General features: G+C 37.0%; 2 protein-coding genes across 4 annotated transcripts; both read left to right on the top strand.

The window, feature by feature from the left end:
• Nucleotides 1–7,287: 7,287 nt before the first annotated feature.
• LOC149576371 (putative pectate lyase 5) lies at nucleotides 7,288–11,893 on the top strand. Of its 2 annotated transcripts, none has more exons than XM_089817021.1 (6): nucleotides 7,288–8,135; nucleotides 9,343–9,979; nucleotides 10,482–10,585; nucleotides 10,674–10,812; nucleotides 10,910–11,112; nucleotides 11,216–11,893. In XM_089817021.1, the coding sequence occupies exons 1-6, from the start codon at nucleotides 7,942–7,944 to the stop codon at nucleotides 11,388–11,390; spliced, it is 1,452 nt and encodes a 483-aa protein (XP_089673147.1). In that variant the 5' UTR covers nucleotides 7,288–7,941; the 3' UTR covers nucleotides 11,391–11,893. The 2 variants fall into 2 exon arrangements, with proteins under 2 accessions (XP_089673147.1, XP_089673150.1); XM_089817024.1 differs by lacking the exon at nucleotides 7,288–8,135 and adding an exon at nucleotides 8,770–9,007.
• Nucleotides 11,894–20,970: 9,077 nt separating this feature from the next.
• On the top strand, nucleotides 20,971–25,071 carry LOC149576370 (putative pectate lyase 5). 2 transcript variants are annotated; one of them, XM_089817019.1, is made up of 7 exons: nucleotides 20,997–21,056; nucleotides 21,174–21,245; nucleotides 22,181–22,817; nucleotides 23,648–23,751; nucleotides 23,833–23,971; nucleotides 24,077–24,279; nucleotides 24,400–25,071. In XM_089817019.1, exons 1-7 carry the CDS (start codon nucleotides 21,037–21,039, stop codon nucleotides 24,551–24,553), a joined length of 1,329 nt encoding a protein of 442 aa, XP_089673145.1. In that variant the 5' UTR covers nucleotides 20,997–21,036; the 3' UTR covers nucleotides 24,554–25,071. The 2 variants fall into 2 exon arrangements, with proteins under 2 accessions (XP_089673143.1, XP_089673145.1); XM_089817017.1 differs by having other exon boundaries at nucleotides 20,971–21,245.
• The last annotated feature ends 1,580 nt before the right edge of the window (nucleotides 25,072–26,651 follow it).

Raw genomic sequence — 26,651 nt, 5'->3', positions numbered from 1 at the left:
CTCATCTTGGTACACTTCTTCATCATCATGTAAATTACTCCCTAGAGTGGCATTTCAGAAAGGATTCTCTAGTTCTTGTGTGGATGTTGATCTAGGCATACCAAAGTTTGTACTAGGGGGAAATGTGCTCCCCAATGAGGCTAATCATGGAGGAAAAGGATTCTCCATCTCTTTTCATCTTAGTGATTCCAATAAATGAGACATAGGATTAAATGTGAGCCAACCAACTCATGTTTGTATCATGTAGTTGTGACCACACCTATTGGTGGAAAATTATAGAAGAAAGAGAAAATGAGAGAACAACTGAACCTTATATAATAAAAGAGGCAACAACCTAAATGTAAACAAAAGACCTTGTTGATTTGACAAACCAAGTGTCATGTAGGATGAAAAGTATCTTTCTCCTACCAAAGATGGACAAGTGATCTTTGGGCAAGATAGGGCGTTGAATAGATTACTTGCTATTTCGAGATGGACTTGTGATCCCAAATGAGTGAGTGAAACTATAATAAATGTTTTCTTATGGATAACGGTCTAGTGTTGTAATCTCGAAATTTTTGTGACTAAGATGTTCTTAGGCCAAAAGATTAAGGTTCAAAATGATCAAGCTCTCTAGAGGAAATTTTGCAAATGGAAGACTAGAAATTTTGGAAATGGATTGATGTGGAAAATGAGGGTGATATGGTCACTATGCGGATAACTCAATCTTCTCTCACTGGAAACAAAAATCTCGCGTTTACTCTAGGGAAGGCAGACCAATTTTGAAGTTTACCATTGTATAAGATTCTGTTGTGACGGTCCTATTCAACTTCTTCTTTTTTGATGTCTTTGATAGCGTACCAAAATTGTTTATCACTATGTCCTAGATTTTTCCTTTCCTTGTAGCCAAATGGCTCAGATAATTTCACCTTCTTAGGTTTGAATTTGTCGGTCATAGCAAGAACAAAACAAACCTAGTTATAAGACCAAGTATGAAAAATTTGCAAATAAGCTTGTGACTAAAAGACCAATGACTTTCAAATGGTAGACCAAATATAAGAACTCCTGAAAAATAACTGTAGGTCAAGAGGACCCACTTACAACTATTTCACTCACTGAAAGTTTAGCTCACCATTTCACTCATTTTTGAACTTGTTTGATGTTTGGTATTGGTTTTGGATGTTTAGAAAATCAAGCATGTTGAACACATCAACAATCCTAATAATGTTGCCACTAGGATGTACAAAGATTCTGTAGAGGGCGTCCTCAATATACACAAGGTACGTGAGGCCCAAATCTATAGATGAAAGAAAATAGTGCCACACAATCAGGGGGAGACAATAACCGAAACCTCTGCCTTCACTTTCCAAAGGTATAAAGTTCTTTGGGGCTTAGCCAAAAGTGATAAAATTTTGCTTTAAAGAGAGGTGTCTTTCGATTCACCCCCTGATATTTATGCTTTTCCAGAATGCTAGAGTTGAAGTCATCCCAAGGGGTACTGAAATCCCCAAGTAGGCCTCCTAAAAAATATAAACAAGACTGATTTATTTTTTGTGCATTGAAGATCACCCAAAGGCACGAGAGGAGAGAATACATAAGTAGCCTCGGGGTTTAAAAGACACTTGTTCTTTTCCAATGAAGCTTAGATTTTCTATCTACTTTGAAGACACTCACGTTTTAATCATTGTTCTTTCCAACTTGATAGTGTCGTCAACATAATAAAAAGCGAGGATTTGTCAACATAAAGTAAATCAATCGTCTTCAACGTAAGCAAAATGCTAAAAATAAACCAATTCTCTTAAATCATTCAAGATCGAGTGAATTTATTTTAAGCACCAAGTCCAAATATTTCATAGCAAACTTCTTTGTCCCTTATCATTCTAGATTGTGTGAGAGTGTTTTAAGCCCAAAATCGAAATGTTTCATCACATTCTTCATTAACCTTAGGCATTCAAGAGTGTATGCACTATCTAACTATTCATTCCAATGAAAGCATGTCAATTTCCTTAAGACACTCAAGATTGTATTTGACTACTCTACACATGCATTCCAATGAAAAGCTTGTTCATTTATTAAGGCATTGAAGAGTGTGTTCGAGCATCATTCATTCCAATGAAATGCGTGTAAATTTTCTTAAATCATTCAAGAGTATGTAATGGTTTACCTTAGTGCATTCAAGAGTGTGTTTGGCTTTTGATATTAGTTGCAACATGTATTCCAAGGAAAATGATTAGTTCATACAAGTTAATTCACCATTTAAATCCTACAAATGTTAAAATCACTACAAATTCCCAAGTGATTAAAATCACTATAAATCACTTCAAATTTTCAAGTGATTAAAATCACTTAAAAAAAGTCCAAAGCTTGTCTCCTGCAATAAAACTAGAATAGAAATCCTTGTGTATCAGTTAAACAAGTTAGGCATTAAAAATATACGAGTCAATTTGTTAGAAATAACAGGCGACATAAACCAAATGCAGACGATAGAATAGTGTAGATGCCAGAAGATGCAGACGACAGAAAAGCATAGACATCATAAGCCGCAGATGACAGATAAATGAGAAGTACAATTAAACTTTTCACTGCCACACCGACATCGCAAACGATAACACAAGTTTGAAGATGCCAAAACACTAAGACGCCAAAATATCATAGACGACACAATACTGACAATATTGACTTTTCACTGAACACAACGTAGATGACAAAATACTATCAACGGAGACAACAATATACTGAAATGACAGGTTGACAGCCTACAAGGCAAACGACAACCTACAACTAATCTTCGAAGATGACAGTTTGAGTTTCAGTCAAAATTAGGTTGCTTACAACAGAGATGACAAACAAGTTAAAACAGTGGAGCCGATAAAGTAGTTTGCGAAGACGTCAATGCAAATAGGAGATGACAAAATTGCTCTGGTTAGTAGTATGAAATGGTTTCTTTCTTTTTAAAAATGTTGTGGCTGGAGACGTCAAACAACAAAGATGTTGATTTGTAAAGACGATAAAGTGTCTTCGTAGACGACACTACATCCTAACGGAGTCAACAATGAGTGATGTTTTGACAGCAAGTTACAAAGTTTTCATGTGATTTGATAATGGAGAAGGGACGTGGGTCCCACCAAGTGTGCCTAAATGTATGTAAGAAAACCTAACCTGTCGAGAGCACACACAAACAAGAAAATGTTAGTTATAACATGTGTATATGATAGCTTAGAAACAAGTTGAAATACAACTAAAACAAGCTTGAGTTTAACAACTTATGCAACCACAAATTAAAAGTCCTCATGCAACCTCAAAGTAGCTCAACAAGGGTGCCCATAAGAGGCTTTGTTGGTGTGCTAAAGTGTGAGGGATGTGAATGTGCTCTTCCAAACACAACTATTGAATCTCAATGTAATGACAATGCAATATGAAATAAGTGAATCTAAACTAAATGAGTGAAGAATACCTTCAAGAAATGGCTATGAGTGAGCCAACCTCAAAGGATTCTAGGATGTGAAATGGAAATGCAAAGAACCAAACTAGTAACAAGAATCTATCATGAAAAATGCAAGGAATCTAACATCTACCAAAGGTTAGTAGCAAATATGCAAATCACTATAACAACTAGAAAGCTCTAACTCTAAGCTAGCATGGTAACAATGCAAATGAGGGAGATGTAAAATGCTTGAGTAAAGGGCTCTATTTATAGGTTTGAGAGAGGCCTTGGGGAGGTGGCATCTATGTGGCATCCACATAGGTGCCACAAGGGAGACACATGGGCTAAAGGACAAACCATGCAAAAGTCAAAATGAGCCTTTATGGTTAAGAGGCTTAAGGTGTGCTTACACTTGTGTGAGCAACCTTGGGGGAAGGAGTGGGAGACAAAGGTGCAAGAGGTGTAAATGAGGTGGAAGCTTTATTGGATCATGAGCTTCTCACACGTGTGAGCAAACACATAAGAGCTAAAAATGTTATTTAAAGAGGTTTAGGATAATAAAGTGGGATTAAGTAGTGAGTAGGCTTAGAAGGATGAGAGTGATGGGTGTAGACTAGGTTTTAGAATGGGATTAGGAATAAGTTAAATAAGATTTGACTTAATCATAGGATTGAAGAATTTAATAAAGTGGAGGGGATTAAATAAATTAGAATTTATTTTAAAAGGGGATTTATGTAGCACTATGTATTAAATGAATTTAATGCATTAGAGGGGAAGTATTTAAATTAAATTTAAATACATTTGGAAATGAACCTATTTATTTTAATAAATTTACTTAAATAAGTAGAAGAATATGACAAATATAATTAACAAATAAAGAAATAATTACAATGTCACAAGAAATATTAAATAAATTAATATAACGTTTGGGACAATTTTAAGAGTTTGCACATGGATCGTCCAACCATCTCTTGGCATGTGTGTTCAATAAACTCATTTATTGGTAGGAGGCCTAATGCCCCCATCCTATTAAGTTACATGATTGATTATCTAGGAAATAATCAACATTGGAGATTCAACATATCTAGATGATTAAGGAAAGATACTTATTTTATCTAAAAGGAAATATAATTAACACTCATGTCTTAATTTACATCATGAGGCTTCAATGTGATTCCTAGCTTTGCATTGGCATGCAAGGATCTTTATTGGCAAGAAGAACTAACTCAATTTTTTGCTATACCAATAACTTTCTATAGGATCTATCAACTCGATGTCATTAATCTCCTTTGGCTATACACATTCTTTTGCATTGTGGTATGCATGTTATTTATGTTTATTTCTATTGAGTATTTATATTTGTTGTAAATATTTTTTAAAAAATGCATAACCCCCATCTCAAGGTTAGAGTGGAAAGTTGAAATGCTACTTTAACTTCTTTTAATTTATTAATCAAAAAATACTCCCATCCCTCAATCTTAGTGCCTAGAATTGAGAAACTATATTTAGTGATCCAATAATTGTCATCATTATGTAACAAACAAATAATATTCCTAGGTGTTAGTGTTTTAGGTGACTACAACACCCTCAAGATCAAATGAGAGACTGAGATAACTTCCATAAGATAATGAAAAAACAATTGCATTAAGATGCAAAAATGATATTATTGATAATGGACATAATGAAAATACACATAATAACTCTACTCATAAAGGCAATATAATGGGAGACAATAATGAGGATAAGTTATTAGCTACACAAGGTGGGATCACATGTCTACAAAATGTGAACTATCCTCCATTATGCAATAAATTACGTGGAACATGTGGAGGGTGATAATATGGTATGTGCACTAAAGGTGAATCTTACACATGAAATTGAATGTGATAACAAATATCACCACCTAAAGTGGAATTTCTCCTACCCCTGTATTAATATAGGCACAAACACTTAGGTGTCACATATGCAAATTGCTATGCAATGTATTATCCTAAACAAGCTTAATTAAAACATAATTAGTAGATATTTAAGTACACCAACACTAGAAAATCTAAATTACAAAAACCTCTTTAGACATCCATGGATGCATTATAGAAAAGTTGTAGATAGATGAATAATAAATAAGATTGCAATATTAATAACACTTTAATCTCAACTCCCTTTTAAGCTCAATGCTTTCTTTAGATGGTGATCCTTGCTTGCCTCTTAGAAGAGACCTTTCAAATTCATAAGAATATTATCAAATAGATTATCGAAAAGTAAGAAACCAATAAAAAAGACTTCTCTAAAAAGAAGAATCTTTACTAAAATGAAGTCCAAAACTACTCCTTCATAAAAGGTTGTTAAAATATAACAAACTATGAAGCATCAACAACATTCATCCAACTGATGACAAATAAAGTTAAAGTTCATAATGCCACTTCCACTTATGAATTGTAGACTTATAATAGTTTTACAATACGACTTCAACTAGCCATACTTTGTGTTATTCCAACATATTAAAAATTATACTATATTTTTATTATTTCCCTATTCTTTTCAATACCTAAATCTACAATTTTTTATTTTTTGTTAATATTATTAAATTTAATATGCAAAATTATCATTGACATCCATTAAAACAACATTTTTTAATAAAAAATTAAAAATGTTAATTTTTGAACATCACTTCAAAAGTGAACTATTTCCACATACATCGCTGTTTTTTCCCCTTAAATTAGAAGATCCACATTCATTAGTGTTACTAAAATCAAGGATTCATTTATAGGAAAGGGAGGTAGCACGTGGAAAAGAATAATTAAGCGTAAAAATGCATCTGTTTTCAAAGTCATCAAAGACGAGTGGACAAACCTGCGTGGGAACTGGGCCCTGACAGCGCAAAAGGACGTAGATTACATTCAGGGTAGAAAAGCAGTAAAGCAGGACGGTTGGTGTGACGTGTAATGTTCAGCAATTGGGCAACTCCACGTCAGCCATACTTTTCATTGCTGTATTCTTCTGACTATGTCACCTGCTTGCTGTCGCTCATAGCTGTGAATATTTTCCAACTCCATTCTTTTCCTCATTTATTTTTCCAATTAAAAATTGGTAGCTGATTTGAAAGCTTCCAATTAATTGATAGGAGCATTGTTTCTGGCTAAAGATTCATATTTGAAACTACCAATCTATTTAGAGCCAATCGAAAACTATCACATTAATAACATTTACCAATACATCTGTTTCTGTTAATGAATGTTATGATCCATGCATATATGGCAATCTTCTCGATATGTTATATTTTGGGTATATACAGCGAGTAGAAATGAATCATATTCGAAGAACACTAAGTCAAATTTATACTGCTGCCATCTTGATCCGAGAGGGACCCCGTTGGAATCGTGTAGTGGCTTGCCGGCCGTGATGTTATCTGATGGGCATCAATCTATAACTACATTGGCCACTGCTTTCCAAGTCTTTATCCTCAAACTTAATGAGAAAAGATCCACTACCAAGCACCGATGTGGAATCTTTGAGATTTTGGACTGTGATAAGCATCAAAAATTTGGAAGTGTTCGTAGAAATTATAAGGATTGTAGTTCAATTAGTTTACTGTTCATGATAGTGATATATTAGTAATTACCTCTTCATCAATATTGAAAAAGTAACAATTTATAAAAGAAACTCTTTATTTCTGTAGTCCAGCATCGAGCTAGAGCAAATAATGGAAAGCTATCTAAATTTAATGTAGAACTTACCTCACCGTTGAATGTATACACAGTAAGTTCATGCTTTTTAGATACAACCAAACTGCTAGAAACTATGAAAAAAATGTAATAAAATGCACTGGGGCCTGTTGTAAAAGGTCTATATAAAGTGTGATGGTGTGGTTAGGAATATTATTAACTGCTTGTGAAGATTTTAGTAGAATAACTGACCAACAAGGCTTTGGATTCTTTCTACCAATTATTACTTCTCTGATGGCTAGTGATGATAGAATGCAATGTAGGATAACCGAAATTCTTTTCTTCGGTCCCTTTACTGCATTTTTTGACAAATACACCTTGGAACCAATTAAACTTATTTTCAATGACCCTCTGTGAATGGGGACAGTCTGCCGTCCAATTGAAATTGCAGACCATAAATAGAGAATTAGTTGTTCACGAGAATCCTGCAACTTAGAACACAACCTGCAATGCACTGAGCCCCCTGTTTCCTTAAATCTAAAGCAGTAATTTCTGAATTGGCATTAAATATTGGTGAACACAATTGATATTCATCGATTTCTGCATCGGTCTTTACCCATTTCGAGTTTTCTATCGAGCTCTTCCAAAAGCACTCTTGTTGATAAAAGAGCTGGTCAGCAGGCGTCGTACTTCGAGGCAGTCTGCAAATGCATAATTTATATTTTTATTATAACATACATTTCCTCTGTTTTCTAAGATAGACATTCTTACCCAAAAGCCGGTGCTGAGTAACTTCTGCTTAACCGTCACTTGGAGAGCTTTCTCTTCCACTTCCCGTCTCATCAGTCACAACTGTGAGATTTCTGCAGAATTGAAATGAGAATGCAAAGGAAGGGGCAGTTGTCCTGCTACATTGCCGTAATTGGAATTCTGTGCTTCCTCATTCCAAAATCTTCATTCGCAGCAAAGAAATTTGCAATTTTCAACAACTTGCCCCCTGAACAAATGCAGAAGAAGAACAAATCTTCTTCAGTAGGTGATCCAGAAAGAGTAGTTGAGATGGTCCAGAGGTATTCACACTTCAAACACTGATATGTGTATGTATATAAGCGTCTTTCGGTTTGTAGATGACCCTGCATTGTAGGATTTTCAAGTTTCCACTAGTCATAGATAGATCTTCAATACATTTTAATAGGATTCAGATAACTTTAATGGTTATCTCAGAGAAATGCAGGGGGATTGAAATAAATGGGGTAGTGTAGATGATACTGTTGATTCATAGCTCAGGGATTAGCAAGACTAGTTAAAAAATAAGATCTAAAATGCAGGAGGATAGAAATAAATGTGTTTGTTTGTTTTAGAAGAAATAAAGCTGTAGATACGACACTTAATATCATTTATTTCTGGCTATTGAAAGCCTGCTTTTATTATTGGACATAAAACAAACGTACCAAAAATATCGCTCCTGGGATCTTCTTTTGCAATCACTTTCTATGAAAGTTTATGCAATTGATCATCAGCAATTTGGCAATGCAGACACTGAGTTTTGTGTATTTGCAGGAAATGAATGGGCCACGTACATGTCTATTTCTGACCAGCTGTTAATTTCATTTTCAATTTGGTCATCTAAACTTCTTGCTTCATTAACATTTCTACATTCTGATCATAATCTGCGGTCCATGATGCATTTTAATCCCCTGCATGACAATCGTATTCGATTTTCCCAATCGATTTGATATTGGTTATAATGTTAAAAGCATTAATCTCGCTATAGTTTGTCTTGTTTTCGATAAGGTAGTTGAGCCCTATTAAACCCTTAAATGTTTGGACTGTTTGGAGTTATACTCTGCTGTAATCCCTCAGTGATTTCTCACTCACTCTTTTCAACCTTAACTTCACCGAAAACCCTACATTCAAGCCACATTTCTACGCTCGAGCTTTCGTAAGTTCAGAAACCCTAAATCTCCATGGTTAAACGTAGCTATGCCCCTAGTAAGCACTCATTATTTGGTGCCCGGTGTAATCCTGTGTGATTTCCCCTTCCTTTCCTTCTACCTCAACTTCACCGCAAATCCTTCACTCAAGCCACATTTCTGTGTTGTTCAAAGATCCTAAATCTCCGTGAATCGCTGAAACCCTTAATCTTCCAAAATGTAGATTTTGTTCCAAATTCAAAACCTAATGTCTAAACTGAAGCATGTGTAAGGGGCTTCAATAAACAGAAACTTCTATTCTACTATACCTGCTTCTAATACTGTTTGTCAAATGGCTGTGCAGAAGCATTAACGATTCACGGCGACAGCTGAGCTATGTGAACTGCGGAACGGGAAATCCAATCGACGATTGCTGGCGGTGTGACCCTAACTGGCAAATGGATCGGCAGAGACTTGCAGATTGTGCCATTGGCTTCGGCCGCGGAGCCCTGGGAGGAAAGAACGGTGAATATTACCTCGTCACCGATTCAAGCGACAACGATCCAGTGAATCCCACGCCGGGAACCCTCCGCTACGCTGTCATTCAAACGGAGCCCCTCTGGATCATCTTCCAGAGCGACATGTTCATTCAGCTCAAAGAAGAGCTCATAATGAACAGCTACAAGACAATCGATGGCCGAGGAGCAAATGTTCACATCGCTCACGGCCCCTGCATCACGATCCAGTATGTGACGAACATAATCATTCACGGCGTTCATATTCACGACTGCATACCAGCCGGAAACGCCATGGTGAGGGACTCCCCTGTTCATTACGGTTTCAGGGGAGTCTGCGACGGCGACGGCATCTCCATTTTCAGCTCGAGTTTCATCTGGGTCGACCATTGCGAGCTCTACAATTGCGCAGACGGCCTAATCGACGCTATCATGGGTTCGACTGCGATTACCATCTCCAACAACTATTTCCATCACCACAATGAGGTTAGCCCTTATGCATTTGATGAGGATCTTGTGCTCTTATTCGGGTTTTTACCGTGTCGAGTATTTGATCTTAAATCGATGGTTAACAATGCAGAGTTAAATTTACATATGTTGTGTCTTGATTCTGGATAATCTTACGGCTGAGACTAAAGCAGCCGAATGGACGGTTCATTTTATTTGTTTAGATTAGGGAAAGGTAGAGACTAAATTTTGAAATATTTTAAGCTCGAAATGGAAGGAAACTTCGAGGAAGCTCATATCAATTTTCCGTTAGTGAATCAAAATCCGAAATCCAGCGGTTAGTTTGAATTGAGTGTCAATTGTTATAGATAAACCGATGCACAGGTGTCAGTTGCGTGCTTGTGGATCCTAAATAATTTAGTTTTGTTTATCAGGTCATGAAGAAATTACATTAATATGAAATCCTCCATTAAATTTAGCAATGTTGCTGTGTATTCTTGATTTTTGTTGGCTGAGAAAAGTGTTCATTCTGGGAATGCAGGTGATGCTGCTCGGTCACAGCGACAGCTTTACGGGGGATCAGATAATGCAGGTCACCATCGCATTCAACCATTTCGGCGAAGATCTTGTCCAAAGGATGCCTCGGTAAGTAAATGTGTACAGAAATCTTTACAGACTCTTAATCAATTCTCGTCATTCATGGAGTATCATCCCTCATTTTGTTCGTCAACAGATGTCGCCATGGATACTTCCACGTAGTAAACAACGATTACACGCACTGGGAAATGTACGCCATTGGCGGAAGCGCGAAGCCGACGATAAACAGCGAAGGCAATCGTTACCTAGCTCCCTCGGATACCAATGCAAAGCAGGTTAAAATCTTCCATCCACTCAAATTTCTGGCGCATTCTCAGAGTTTAAACGCGCTTAGCTAATCGAATCCGTCACTGAACAATGCATATACTACAGATAACCAAGCGGCTTGATGCAGAGGACAATGAATGGATGTACTGGAACTGGAGAACGGAGGGAGATCTAATGTTAAATGGCGCATTTTTCGTTCCGTCCGGCGCAGGAGCAGCGGACAGCTACATGTTGGCCTCTAGCCTCGGAGCAAAGCCTGCTTTTCTGGTCGGAACCCTAACTGGGGACGCCGGAGTTCTTCAGGACGGGTAAACGAAAACCACTTTCTCGATCGGAGAATCTTTCTTGTTGTCTTGTACGAAAAGCTTTCAAATGCTCTGAATTTAACCTAATTTCTGCTGCCCCTTGCAGGGTTAGAAGTGGAAGCGGAAATATCGACGGTGGGAATGGAAGTACGGGAATAGCAGGCAGTACAGGCGTAGGGGGCCGCATTACAGTGTCAGGCTCCCAAGCGTTGTCGCCATTGCTCTGTATGATGTACTCCATTACACTCTGCCTATTGCTCTGCCTTGTATTGAGACTATAGCCATAGGATTCCGGCCTACGATCCCTAATTTGAGTGGATCGGTGAAATTTTGGAGACCTTCGAAATTGACGCTTCTGTGGAGAGGGGAAAAGCTCAAGGAATACTGTGCAGTGCGGGCCAGAGCTTAGAGCATCGGAATTGGGGGAGCAACAGAAGAAAACATTTTTTTCGGACCGTCCTTCGTTATTGATTAGGAAAGGACAATTATCCCGGCCAATAATGGCGAAATTCGGGATAATGCCATTTCTCTGCAATTTGCAGAATCTCTGGATAGAATACAAGTTGTTTATATTTTGTCGAAATCTTTCACGATAGGTTAGGAATTGTCCGTTTGTTAATCGAGCATATGCCCGCCCTTGCTTGACGGAAGCGGTTGATTTTGTCCATCGCGAAAGTGTAAAATGAGATACAACGATGGACCTATCAAAAGATTGACAGGCTTCCATGTTTAATGTTTATATAATTTTTAAATATTTTGAATTTAGTTGTGTATAAATTTTGTATATCTTTGGTCACTATTTTTTAATTTTTTTTATCTTAATGATTGTATACATAATCACATTTCTATATTTAGTCTTTAAATAAATAAATAACAAATGAGGTCTTGGTTTGAATTTATCAAACTTAACTAATAATCATTATTAATCAATCACAATTAATAATAATTAACCTCCTCTTACTCATAAAAATTATGAAGTGAAGAGATTTTGTGAAGACCCTCCTTATAGCAATATCGTGAGAATGCTCGAAATAACAGAATACAAAGTGATAGCAGAACTCAGAATGAATCTACTGATCGCAGGCCACTTCGAGGGGGTAACCTCCTTTGAGCAAGCTCAATACAATAAATTCGTCCGTGCCCATCAAGGGCCTCAACCTATTCTTATATACTAGGTACGATCTAGAAAAGTAATACTACCTATGCATGTGGGATAATAAAATATACTCACGGGACGACTTACAAAGCATATGCGTCCAACAACACTACTCTAACAAAATAAACAGAAGGAACACACAGGTTCCTAACATCCCCTCTCCCTTAGAAAAAAGCTTTGTCCTCAAAGCTTAAGGTGTGGAAATTGTTGTTGAATCTGAAGAAGGGGTTCCCAGGTAGCATCCTCTGGTTGCATGCCATGCCACTGAATCAAGACCTCAGAGATGGAGCGAGAGCGAAGCTGGCGAGTGCGCTGGTCAATGATTGCCACCGGCTCCAGGATAATGGATCCTTCCGTATCCATTTCAGGGAGAGTAGTTTGTGCTCTGACAGTGGTACCCAAAACTTTCTTTAGACAAGAAACATGAAAGACTGGATGAATGCGGGAAGAAGGAGGAAGTTCCAGTTTATAAGCAACTAAACCAATCTTCTGCAGAACCTTATAAGGCCCATAAAATTTTGGGGCCAGCTTATGACGCCCTTTCAGCTTTAGGGAGGATTGTTTGTATGGCTGTAGACGAAGAAAAACCATATCCCCAACTTGAAATGAGCGCTCAGAACGGTGTTGATCTGCTTGCTGTTTCATCCGATTACGGGCCATGTGAAGATTATCCTGTAAGGTACGAAGAATCTGATCCCTGTTGCGGAGAACTATGTCAACTGCCTGGACCGGTGAGCTGTTGGGAGTGTAGGGAAGGAGCACTGGAGGTGCCTGACCATAGACTGCTTCATATGGAGTCATTTTAGAGGCAGTGTGGTAAGAGGTATTGTACCACCATTCAGCTAAAGGGAGCCACTTGGCCCACTGATGTTGCTGTTCGGAAGTGAAGCAACGAAGATAAGTTTCCAAGCATTTATTGACAATTTCAGTTTGACCATCAGTTTGTGGGTGATAGCCCGAACTCATCTTCAGTTTGGTGCCAGTTTTCTGAAACAGTTCAGTCCAAAAATGACTGGTAAAAGTTGCATCACGATCAGAGACAATGGAAGAAGGGAGTCCATGAAGACGAAATATCTGGTCCATGAAGATTTGTGCAACAGAGGAGGCAGTATAGGGGTGGCTGAGGGCACAAAAATGACTATATTTCGAGAGACGATCAACCACAACCAAGATCACTGTCTTGCCACCGGATTTAGGAAGCCCTTCAATGAAATCCATAGAAATATCAGTCCAAATCCGTGTAGGGGTGGGCAATGGTTCGAGCAAGCCAGGAAGGAGGGTCGTTTCACCCTTGTGGCGTTGGCAAGTATCACATTCAGCCACCATCTGTTGAATCGTCTGTTTCATCCCTTTCCAAAAGAAGTTTCTCCTTGCTCGCTCATAAGTTTTGAGGAAGCCTGAGTGCCCTGCTGAAGGAGAAGCATGGAGTTCATAAAAAATAGCCTGATGTAGAGCTGGGTTCTGAGGAAGCACTAGCCGACCCTTGTATCGAAGAGAAGCACCATCCCAAGAGTAATGTGGTATAGCAGAAGGATTATTGGCTAGCTGGTGAATGATTTGAGATAAAGAAGAGTCACTGTCATAGCCCTGCTGAACAGACGCTAACCAATTGGGAATGGGCATAGAAATAGCGGAAAGGGAAGCTTGATTATCAAATGTGCGAGAAAGAGCATCTGCCACAATATTCTCCTTACCCTTCTTGTAGGTGATCTCATAATCATACCCCATGAGTTTGCTGACCCATTTCTGTTGTGTAGGAGAGGATACCCGTTGTTCCAGGAAGTATTTCAGACTTTGGTGATCGGTTCTGATGCAAAAATGACTCCCTAAGAGGTATGGCCGCCACTTCTGTACAGCATGCAAAATAGCCATCATTTCTTTTTCATAAGTAGAGAGGGCTAGATTCTTACCAGAGAGGGCTTTGCTAGTGAACGCAATAGGATGGTCATCTTGCAGGAGAACAACACCCAATCCATTGCCGCAAGCATCACTCTCAATAGTGAAGGGTTTGGAAAAATCTGGCATCGCGAGAACAGGTGTACTGCACATAGCCTGTTTCAGTTGTTCAAATGCAGTCTCAGCAACAGGGTTCCAGGAGAAGGCATCCTTTTTTAACAGAGCTGTCAATGGTGCTGCAATTTTCCCGTAATCTTTGACAAACTTGCGGTAGTAGCCAGTCAACCCCAAAAAACCCCGAAGGCTCTTGAGAGTTTTAGGATGCGGCCAAGTTTTCATGGCATCTATTTTTGTAGGATCCACCCGCACTCCATGGTGTGCAACAATATGCCCGAGATACTCCACTTCCTCCTGGCCAAACACACATTTAGATAGTTTTGCACAGAGTTGATGATCAGAGAGAAGTTGCAAGACAAGCTCCAGATGATGGAGATGCTCAGCCCAAGTTTTGCTATATATGAGGATATCATCAAAGAAGACCAGAATGAATTTCCGGAGGTATGGTCGAAATATGTTATTCATCACTGCCTGAAATGTTGAAGGAGCATTCGTGAGGCCAAAGGGCATGACTAAAAATTCATAGTGACCATCATGTGTGCGGAAGGCAGTTTTAGGTATATCCTCCTCATTAACCCGAATTTGATGATACCCAGAACGAAGATCTAACTTGGAGAAAAAATGAGCCCCATGAAGTTCATCAAGAAGTTCATCAACAACTGGAATGGGAAACTTGTCCTTTATAGTGAGATGATTAAGTGCTCGGAAATCAATGCAGAGTCGCCATGACCCATCTTTTTTGCGAACAAGCAGAACTGGAGAAGAAAAGGAACTGGTACTAGGGCGAATAATACCTTGCTTCAGTAAGTCACGGACAAGTATCTCGATTTCGGTCTTCTGATGAAATGGGTAGCGGTAGGGCCTGATGTTGGGCGGAACACTGCCAGGAAGGAGCTGAATACGGTGGTCCTCTGGACGAGAAGGAGGTAATCCCACAGGTTCAGCAAATATACCAGAATACTTGTCCAAAATGTGTTGGAGATCGGCAGGAGTGCTAGAGACTGTTGATGGCTGCATCTGAATGGAATGGAGCTGAGCGATGACACCATGTGAATTCTTCTTAAGAAGTTTTTCCATACGGTGTGAACTGATGATGCTGAGAGACCCTGGTTGTAAGCCTTTCAAAGTGTGTTGGTGCCCCTCGGCGGAAAACTGCATCCAAAGTTCAGCAAAATCCCAGAGAATGGGGCCAAGAGTGCGTAACCATTGGGCACCCAAAACCACATCACAGCCACCTAAGGGTAAGGCAAACATGTCAGAGCGCATGTTATAATCTCCAATAGAGAGACGCACATTGCGACATTTCCCTTTACAAGGTAAAGTGCCCCCATTGGCAATCATGACTTCAAAGCTAGAGCAGGGATGGATAAAGCAATCAGCCTGTTTGGCTATTCGTGGATCAATGAAGTTATGAGTGCTACCAGAATCAATGAGTATAGTAAGAGGGATCTTCTTGAAGAAACCCTGGACCCGCATGGTTTGTGGAGTAGTGACTCCTGCCAAAGCATGGACAGATATCTCTGGTGGAGCTTCTGGTGAAGGAGGTTCAGGCTGGTGAGGCTCAACCTCATCATCCACTGTTTCCTGAGCATCTACATATTCTTCCAGTTTCGGTGGAGAATCCACATCCAAGAGATAGAGCTTTTGCTGAACACATCTATGGCCCCGAGACCATTTCTCATCACAATTATAACAAAGCCCTTTGTCTCGCTTGACTCGCATCTCTGTTTCAGACAAGTGCTTGATCGGAGTAGTTCTGGGAGCTGGTATGACTGGAGGGTTGTGAGAACTTGTATTTCTGAATGGAACAAAATTAGATCTGGAGCGTTGTAGAGCACTAATCTTGTCTTCCGCTAACTTAGCCAACCCAAGGGCTTCCATCATTGTAGTAGGTCGAAACATTTTGACTTCTGAGCGAAGTGCATCCTTCAGACCACTGACAAAACAACTACGGAAGAATTCATCAGACAAGCCCTCTGTGTAATTAGCTAATTTTTCAAACTCTGTCTGGTATTCTCTTACAGTGCCTGTTTGACGCAGTTTAGTGAGTGCTCCTGTGAAATCATCAAAGGAACTAGGGCCAAAGCGCTCCAAAATGAGGGTGCACAATTCTCTCCACGTTGGGCCTACATTAGCCTTGATGTACCAACGGAACCATTGAAGAGCTTCATGTTCCAAATGAAAAGATGCAAGGGAGACTTTGTGGTTATCCAAAGTATTATGCAAGCTGAAATACTGCTCTGCCCTATAGATCCATCCAGTCGGATCAGAACCATCGAAGCGTGGAAAATCAAGCTTTGGTCCACGGAAATTGCCAGAAGAGGACCCAGTATCTCCTGAATGGTTTCGGCTCATGGCTGACTGCTGAAAGTTAAGACCCAGAATTTTGTTATCCAGATCTTGAAGTTTGGTTTTGAGGGATGCAATTTCCTCTTCCATGATTTTTGCTCCTGTACGCGTAACAACCATAAAACAAGGTTTTTTTTTTTTTTTTTTTTTTTGGAATGGGTAGAAGATGAGAAACAAAAACTTTTTTAGTTACGGCAAACTTGGATTTGGGTAAAACTCATATAGGAAATGGGTGTTCGACGGGTGGTGGGAGACTATCTAGGGACAAGGGAAAAAGAAAAATGAGGGTTTCAAGGGTAGGGAGGCGAAATGAGGCGAACAGTCCAAGAGGGATAAGGGAGCAAAATGAGGAATTGAATCTTGTGGCTCAGTTTGGTGGCGATTGGATGAGAGGTGAAAAAGATAGGGCAAACCCTAAAATTAGATAAATGAGGGATTTAGGGCTTTGATATGTAAAATTTGGGGTTGGGTCGCCAAGGAAGGAAGTATGCGAAATGATATTGCAGACGTTCTGCGGAAGTATGAGCAGAAACAGAAAGCAAACAAGGAAGCTACGACTAAAAAACAGAAAAAATTTTACTCTTTTTTTTTTTTTTTTTTTGATGAACAGTCGACTTAGAAAAAATTCACTCACAGACAGAACAACTGAAAAGAGTTATTGCAATAACAAGAGATATTAGAAGTGAGAGGAACCTGAAGGCCACGACAGAAAAAAAAAAATTGATGTAATTTCCACCCAGCGAGCCCAAGAGAGTGCTCTGATACCAGATGTGAAGACCCTCCTTATAGCAATATCGTGAGAATGCTCGAAATAACAGAATACAAAGTGATAGCAGAACTCAGAATGAATCTACTGATCGCAGGCCACTTCGAGGGGGTAACCTCCTTTGAGCAAGCTCAATACAATAAATTCGTCCGTGCCCATCAAGGGCCTCAACCTATTCTTATATACTAGGTACGATCTAGAAAAGTAATACTACCTATGCATGTGGGATAATAAAATATACTCACGGGACGACTTACAAAGCATATGCGTCCAACAACACTACTCTAACAAAATAAACAGAAGGAACACACAGGTTCCTAACAGATTTTCACATAATACAAGCAATTCTTATTGTATTTAGAAAGTTTTATGTGGTAAAATATAAGGTCAATAGATTCTCACACTATTCTTAAATAAATAATAATAATGACTTATAAGATTACAAGAAAATAGAGAAACAAAAATAATAGAAACTACCATAAAAGATAAAAATGAATGAAAGTTATCTTAAATTACAAACAAATAACTAAAAGCATGAAGCTCTAAGAAATCAAATTCATAGCCATATTTCATTTCCTAGCATCATAATTAAAATGAATCTAAGAGTTTAATTATTAATCATGTATGTTTTTTGTTTTATTATGTCAAATTCAAGATATCTTAGAATAAAAAAGATTATTATATAAAGAGACTTTTTATTTATTTTAAAAATCTATATAAATAAAGACAGATGGTTGATAAATTAGATTCTTAGATATTAAAAATGAAAAGGGATAAGCAATGAATGCAATTCAATGGAAGAAGTGAAAGGAAGAGAGTTCAATTAAATAATATAGAATGCTAAAATATTAAAAAGAATTCTTTATGTTATTAATTGGATGCCCTTGAGATATTTAATTAAAAAGGTAAAAAAGACAACCAAAAGATGCTATCAATGTATCTTAAATTTTAAGAATTTAAATTTAAAAAGTTTAAAGATATTTGATTCTAAGAAATCATTATGTTCTAAGAAACTAAGATCTTAGATATTTCTTAAATTTAATCAAGAAATTAAATTTTAATATCAATATTATTTAATTTTTAAAAGTAAGGATATTTTGAAATAAGAGAGATTTAAAAAAAAAAAAAAAAATTCTAAGATCTTAAATTAATCTATCTAAAGAATCTTGAAAGATGTATTCTAAAAAATTATTAAACTTTAATTTACTACACTAAAACTATTTATATTTTTTTTATCTCCATTTTTTTCCCACAAGCTTTTTATTTTAAATTCTATAAAAAATTGATGATTTATAATTGTAACAAATATTTTACATTTTTAATTTAAGTTATTCAATTTATAACTAAATCTATAATTTTGAGGTGTTGTCAGATTCAACCTAAAAAAAAAAAGTTAACAATAACCACTCCACCCTTTCTTTGCCTATCCACATTAACTAAAATAAATCTAATAAAATATACATTTTAAAAAACTAAATTTAAAATTTAAATTAAATAAATTTCTTATAAAATTAAACTCCTAGACATTGACAAATAAAATGACAATCTAAAAATAAGAAATTAAATTAAATTTATAAATAGAATTGGGGGGCTTAGTTTCTCTTCCCCTTCATGTCCCCCATATAGAATCCCTCCCACCTCCCAGACCCAAAAAGAAAACAAATTAAAATTCTTACATACCTTATAGAATTCAACCAATTAATATGATATAAGATATATCAAGAATATAATTTTATTAAAAGGCAAATGGAATACATTAACAAATTGAAATAAAAATAAGATATAAAGAATGGAAAATAAAAATAAAGCAAATTAAAATAACAGATGGAGGGATAAAGAGATAACTCTATAATTAGGATGGAAAATGATTGATGAACTCAAAGATAAAAGATACAACTAAAAAAAGAAATTAAAAGAGTGGGGTGAGGAGGTGTCCACCAATTAAAGAGAACAAAAAGACAATTATGTATCAAAATGTTACTTTTTTTAAACTAACAAAAATCTTTAAATAGCTTTCATAAATTTTATGAAGCATAATCATATTTAAGAATTCAATAAAATAAATAAATACAAAATAATACTAGCCTAAGCTTGACATGCAAGCCAAATCTAGCAGCCTGGCTTTCTTTGGGAAATAACAAAATGATAGGATATGACACAATTGTCTATGCAAAAAATTTATAATGATAATTAATTAATAAAAAAATTACAATATTCATCATATTATAAATTTCACTTATTTAACTAATCGATTTTGGGTGCTGCATAGAGATAACGATGGCGATAAAGTGGAGGGGACAGGGCGGCTGGCGTGTAATGGATTTCCATTCGACCCTTCTTTGACCTTTGCCTGCTACTGTCCATACCTGACTAGATTTATTCCGTTGCTGATTTGAAAGCCTCCCAATTAATTGATGCGAGCATGCAACACATTTATGATATCTGTTCAATTATCAGACCACTGATCGCTGCAATCTATTTAGACCCAATTGAAAATCATCTCATTAATTACACTGACCTATAGATGTGCCACAAAGCTGGATTATAATGAAAAGAGTTGCAGTTGAAAAAGATCTCTTTGAAAAATAAATAAAAATTTGTTGGAATCATTACATCGCATAGTAATAAGAAGATGACAACAAAAGTCAACAAAAAATCACTTCACGAATTAGAAATCAATCGAAAATTTCTTCAGCACATTACAGAGAATCTTCAGCAATAATTCTACACAGAATTGTAAGAGGATTTCATCTTTTCATAGTACAGCAGACATACTTAATTGTATTCTGAATTTGAATGAACTTCGAAGTTCTCTGGACTAATGATTTCCTCCTGTAAAGCTGTAAAAATTGAATTTAACCGCTCTGGCATCCAAATGCTTCATGCTAAGTTAATTTTATCAAATCTCAGATCGATTGTGAAGGAAAAATGGAAAATAAAAGGTTTACACAGATGAGACCTGTACAGGGACCTGTAAAAACCCTACACAAGTTACAAATTGTTACGAGAACAAGGTTCAGAGCCTCACGTCACAGTTGAAACACATACACTGCAAGTTAAAGAATTTGTATAATGCAACTGACGGAATCGGAAAAAATTATCTGTAAGATGATTAAATGGAGAATATACACAGAGCCGAGATCTGTTCAACCTCTATACAGGATACGAATATTAAAAGAACAAGTAAACGAATTTGTATGAAGAAACAGCCGGAAACTGAAAAGATCTGATAAGTAAAGAAATTATGCAAAGAAAAAGGATGTAGAAAGTGCCCTGGGGCCCTGTAGAACTTCCGGTGGGGAATTTTAAATACCTCCGGCGAAGGTTTAATAGAATGAGTAATCAACAAGTCTTGGATTTCTTTTGTCAATTGTTACCACTGTAGATTCTCGTGATGCTGAATGTAATGAAGGTAAACAGAAAATACTTTGCTTGAGGGTTCTACTGCAGTTTGACAGAGACCGTAGATAAATTAGTCGCTCGGTAAAGTGGAATCAATTATAATGCTTTTTTGAAGGACACAGTGTGAACGGGGGATATTTGTCTCCACCAAATGCAAAAGGTAGATAGTGTTAGTTGTTCTGAATAAATAGAGCTAGTTGTTCAGAAGCATCACAATTGTGAGAGTCCTATAGAATTGAAAATGCAAATGCAAATGGAGAGGTATTTATCATACATTTTGGTAATTGTAGTCCTGCTCTTCCAAATCCTCATTCCAAGATCTTCTGCAGCCAAGACATTTGGAAATTTTAACAATTTTCTGAATTTTTCGGTACGTAGATCCCCTGAACGAATGCGGAACAAATCTTCTTCCGTAGATGATCCAGAAAGAGTAGTTAAGATGGTCCAAAGGTATTCCTACGTTCAACTCTGGAGTATGCAGACAATATGTTTTGGACATTATGGACTTGTCGAGCTTCAAATAGTGGAAGCTCTTCAATTCATTTTAGTAGTATACTAAATGACTTAAATGCTTATGCAAGATTAGAATTATTACCAGAAGCATTAATGGCTAGAATAGTAAATTACAAATAAAGATCTAATATGCAGGAGGACAGAAATAAATGTGTAGATAATCTAAGTTTCTTTCGGAACAAATAAAGCTGTAGACAATGTACGAGTACTACTATTATAATTAATTTGTGGCTATTAAAGGATTGTTTCTAACATTACAGATAAACAAGATAACTACCAAATATGTTCCCTGTGATTTATTTCAATTACTGTTTAGGAAAGTTAAATGCAATCAGAGTTCTGTGGATACATGATAACATGAAATTCAAGTTGTTCAATTAAAATATTTCTGGATATGACTAAATAAACTCTTTCCTTCCTGCATTACCGAGTTCATTAATTTTCTTTAAGTATTTTATATCAATTACAGTGCTGAAAGCGTTACCGATACTATACTATATTTTGCATTGATTAAATGTAGCTGTGCTCTACGAAATCCCTACTATTTGGTAGACGGGATAAGCCTGTGCGATTTCCCGTTCCTTTTCTTTAACCCACACTTCACTGCAAATCCTTCGTTCGAGCCACATTTCTGTGCTCAAGCTTTCGTATGTTAGAAACCCTAAATCAACAATCCCTAGAATTCCATTAATAGCAGAAACCCTAGATCTCCATTGATAGCCGAAACCCTAATCTCCATGAATTGCTTCTTCCACAATGCGGATTTCGTTCCAAAATCAAAACCTAATGTCTAGACTGAAGCATTTGTATATAATTGAAATCGAAAATTCCACTATTTTACCTGCTACTAATGTTGTATGATGGCTGTGCAGGAGCATCAACGATTCGCGGCGACAGCTGAGCTATGTGAACTGTGGAACGGGGAATCCAATCGACGATTGCTGGCGGTGCGACCCTAACTGGCAAATGAACCGGCAAGCACTTGCAGATTGTGCCATTGGTTTTGGAGGCGGCGCCCTGGGAGGAAAGAATGGCCAATATTATCTCGTTACCGATTCCAGCGACAACGATCCAGTGAATCCCACGCCTGGAACCTTGCGATACGCCGTCATTCAAACAGAGCCGCTCTGGATCGTTTTCCAGAGCGACATGTTCATTCAGCTCAAAGAAGAGCTCTTAATGAACAGCTACAAGACGATTGATGGCCGTGGAGCAAATGTTCATATTGCTCACGGCCCCTGCATCACAATCCGCGGTGTGAGTAATATCATCATTCATGGCGTTCATATTCACGACTGCATACCTGCGGGAAACGCCATGATAAGGGACACCCCTCTTCATTACGGTTACCATGAAAAGTGTGACGGAGACGGCATCTCCATTTACAGCTCGAGTTTCATCTGGATCGACCATTGCGAGCTCTACAACTGCGCGGACGGCCTGATAGATGCCACCATGGGTTCCACAGCTATTACCATCTCCAACAATTACTTCCATCACCATAATAAGGTCAGCTCTTCGACTCCGGCTGCGTTATTTTCTCTGGATATGAGGACTTCGGGTTCACTTCTTTCTAGAAAATTGTCGCTGAAATTTTGGTAAGTCGATGGTTCATAATAAAGAGTTCAATTTACATACATTGCATCTGGACTCTGGATGATCTTACGGGTGAGATAAAACTAGCTAAACGGACCGTCCATTTTAGTTTAGATTAGGAAAGCGTGGAACCCTGCGGAGCGCAGTGCGGAGGTAAATTAATTTTTAGGTTTTCAAGGTTTTAGTATGAAAATTTTATCGGAAAATTCCACGAAGCTGCCATCAAATTTCCTTCGTTGAATTGAGTCAAAATCTAAGATCCGGATCCAGGGCTCTTTTTGAACCAAGTGTCATAATATTAAAAACCTAACGAACCAGGTGTCAAATTCTGCTTTGTCGATCGCTAAAACAGTTAGGTTTTTCCCCCAAGGAATACTCGTTATGATTTACTATATTGCTGTGTGATCTCGATGATTGTTGGCTCAGAAGAGTTTTTTATTTTTCGCTTTTAAAAATTCATCAAGAAATGACTAAAATATCAAATCCTCAATTAAATCAACAACAATGTTGCTGTGAATTCTCGACGATTGTTGGCTCAGTTCCCCAAGGAATCCTCGTAATAATTTACGATATTGCTGTGTGATCTAGATGATTGTTGGCTCAGAAGAGTTTTTTATTTTTCGCTTTTAAAAATTCATCAAGAAATGACTAAAATATCAAATCCTCAATTAAATCAACAACAATATTGCTGTGAATTCTCGACGATTGTTGGCTCAGAGGAATTGTTCTTTCTAAAAATGCAGGTGATGCTGCTCGGTCACAGCGACAGCTTTACAGGGGACGAGATAATGCAGGTCACAATCGCATTCAACCATTTCGGCGAAGATCTTGTCCAAAGGATGCCTCGGTAAGCAAATACGTACAGAAGCCTCACATAATCAATTTTCATCATTCATGGTGTATTATCCCTCATTTTGTTCGTCAACAGATGTCGCCATGGATACTTCCACGTGGTGAACAACGATTACATGCACTGGGAAATGTACGCCATTGGCGGAAGCGCTAAGCCGACGATAAACAGCCAGGGGAATCGATACTCTGCTCCCTCGGATTCCAATGCAAAGGAGGTATAAATTTTCCAGCAACTCAAATTCTGTCGCATCTGTTGAATTTAACTTCGCTAACCTAAATCAGTCCGTTACTGAAACCCTAGATGAATCTAAATGCTGCAGGTAACCAAGCGGCTCGATGCAGGGGACAGTGAGTGGATGAACTGGAACTGGCGAACTGACGGAGACCTATTATTAAACGGCGCAGTTTTTGTGCCGTCAGGCGCAGGGGCGGCTGACAGCTATATGTTGGCCTCTAGTCTGGGAGCGAAGCCCGCTTTTCTGGTCGGAACCCTAACGGCCGACGCCGGTGTTCTTCAGGACGGGTAAAAGAAAATCATTTTCTCGCTCGCCGAATCTTTTTCGTTGTCGACTACGAAAAGTTCTTAAGTGAAATCGTGAAATGCTTTGAAATAAGCCTGTAATTTCTGTTCCATTTTGTGCAGGGTTAAAAGTGGAAGCGAAAGTACCGGAATAGCGGGCAGTACAGGCGTAGGGAGCCGGAACACAGTATCTGGCGCAGAGGCCTTGTCGCCATTGCCTTGTACAATATTCTCCATTACGCTTTGCCTACTCCTCAGTATTCGATTGAGACTGTAGCTTTAGGATAGATCGATAAGGCATTCGAAATGAGTGGATCTAGAAAAATTTAGATCCCTTACCTATTGAATGTGACGCTGCTTTTGAACGGACGGAAAGTTGAAGGAATGAATATATGTGCACCTAGGGCCATGGCTTGGAGCATTGCCATTGGAGTACGAATAGAATGAATAATTTTGTTCTGGTCATTCCGTCATGATTGATTCGGGGGGGATAATTCCCCAGTCAATAATTGCGAAATCGATCATAATGCTATTTCACATGTTGCGAGAATCTTTCCAAATGTCTTCGGGGATGGATCGCTGATTGTTTCTCGTGAAATCTTTCAAAGATCTGTGACAAATTATATTTTGCCCCAAAGTCTTTGAGGATAGATTACAAATTGTCCATTTGTTAATCAAGCACTGGCCCGTCATTGCTCCAGGACAAGATTTTTAGTCTCTTCTGAGCTACGAATTTTGTCCATCCAATTGTACATAAGTTCAATGGCAACAGGGCCGATTTTGTTTTGCCGTAAAGTTCGCCTGCTGGTGTACATGAATGATTGATGAGGCCCCCTATTTATATGTTTATTTAGTTTTATTGAAAATGTTCTACGTATTACATAAAACAGTAAATGCAAGTTAGATGAGATGTTCACTACTTCAAATTTGCACTACTGAAGTTTCTCGATAGAAATTTCAAAACATTTTTAATATATATTTTTTTAAAGTATGTTATTTTTTAATAATTAAAGTTTTATCTTTATATTTTCAAATATAAATTTACAATCAAATATAATGTTACATTAGCATGTTTCATTTAAGGTGTTTAAAAACAGCCCAAACAAAAGTTAGATCAAAAGGAAAACCTATACTAACTTGTAAAATAGGTGAATTCATGACAAAATCTAAAAGATGAAAGTTCATGAGAGCACAAATTTATTAGTTCTTGCGCATAAACTATGGAAGATTTATTAGTTCTTGATTCATGTGGAAAATAGGTCATTTAAAAATCAAATTATTATTATTTTTAAATAAAATTTGAATGTTAACAAGTGATTAGAAAAATGCTCATCATTGATTTTAATCCATTCATATCTATATATTCAAACACAATTTTCTAAAAATTATTAAATATTACTTCAAAATTATAATGTATTCATTTTTTTAATGTTTAGATTATTTTTTATCATATATCTATTATTTGCATAATATATACAAATAATATAAAAAATTAATTAATTAATTAAAATAATTATATAATAATTCTAAATAATTAAAAAAAAATTAATTTATGGTTATTAACATAAATAAATGCCATCTAGTGACATGCACTTGCCTATAATTATATGTGTACGTAAGTATGTATATATGTATAATTTTTCATTTAAATGAAAGAAAAAACTACACTAAAAAATAAAAAATAATGTAACATTAAATTTGGTGTTAATTTTATTAAAGCATAAACATAAATATACAAATGTAAATAAATTAAAAAGAATACTATATGGAAAATCTCATTGAATCTAAAAAGTCACGAAATAGGTAATATCCCATAAATAGATGATTAAATATATCTTTTCCCAAACATCTCTTTTTACAAATGGGCAGAATTCTACTTACATAAATCGCATTCACCAAAGAATAAATTCTAAATCTTCCAGCTACCTCGTATAATTGTTATTCTTTGTAATTTACTTTGTTTCAATAAAAAAAGAATAAATTCTAAATCCCTTAATTACCGACAAGGGAGCTTTCATCATCCACGTTCCACCAAGATGCTAAAGTCCTATTTGCTCGCTTTATCTTCCTCTTTTTCCAATGAGGTGACTGATTAATCTTTAAAAAAACACCTACAAATTGGTCTATTGATTCATAATAACACGTATGTCCACCACTAAGAAGAACGTATAACATTGTGTCGGTGCAACAATTTTCATTTAATTCATGGTAATTTGTATTTGTAGTTACATATTGATTTTATCGGGTGTCGATAAATTTATTGAACAAAAAACATTGGAGGCTCAATTCCAAGAATTCATACTAAGATTATGATATTGTTGGTTGTCAATGTCTAAGTTTGTCTGAACTGGTTAATCCAGTGAGAAAGTCATGCT

This window comes from Cupressus sempervirens, chromosome 1 (genome assembly GCF_028749045.1).
Source record: "Cupressus sempervirens isolate cs-2001-9-10 chromosome 1, ASM2874904v1, whole genome shotgun sequence".
Taxonomy (NCBI): Eukaryota; Viridiplantae; Streptophyta; class Pinopsida; order Cupressales; family Cupressaceae; genus Cupressus; species Cupressus sempervirens.
This window is presented reverse-complemented; position numbering and strand designations above follow the sequence as displayed.

Excerpts from the sequence above, each read along its gene's own strand:
- LOC149576371 (XM_089817021.1), top strand. The coding sequence starts at position 7,942 with ATGAGAATGCAAAGGAAGGGGCAGTTGTCCTGCTACATTGCCGTAATT. Across the intron at positions 8,136-9,342 it reads GTAGTTGAGATGGTCCAGAG|AAGCATTAACGATTCACGGC; the intron begins GTATTCACACTT and ends ATGGCTGTGCAG. Across the intron at positions 9,980-10,481 it reads ATTTCCATCACCACAATGAG|GTGATGCTGCTCGGTCACAG; the intron begins GTTAGCCCTTAT and ends CTGGGAATGCAG.
- LOC149576370 (XM_089817017.1), top strand. The coding sequence starts at position 21,037 with ATGCAAATGCAAATGGAGAGGTATTTATCATACATTTTGGTAATTGTA. Across the intron at positions 23,752-23,832 it reads CTTGTCCAAAGGATGCCTCG|ATGTCGCCATGGATACTTCC; the intron begins GTAAGCAAATAC and ends GTTCGTCAACAG. Across the intron at positions 24,280-24,399 it reads GCCGGTGTTCTTCAGGACGG|GGTTAAAAGTGGAAGCGAAA; the intron begins GTAAAAGAAAAT and ends CATTTTGTGCAG.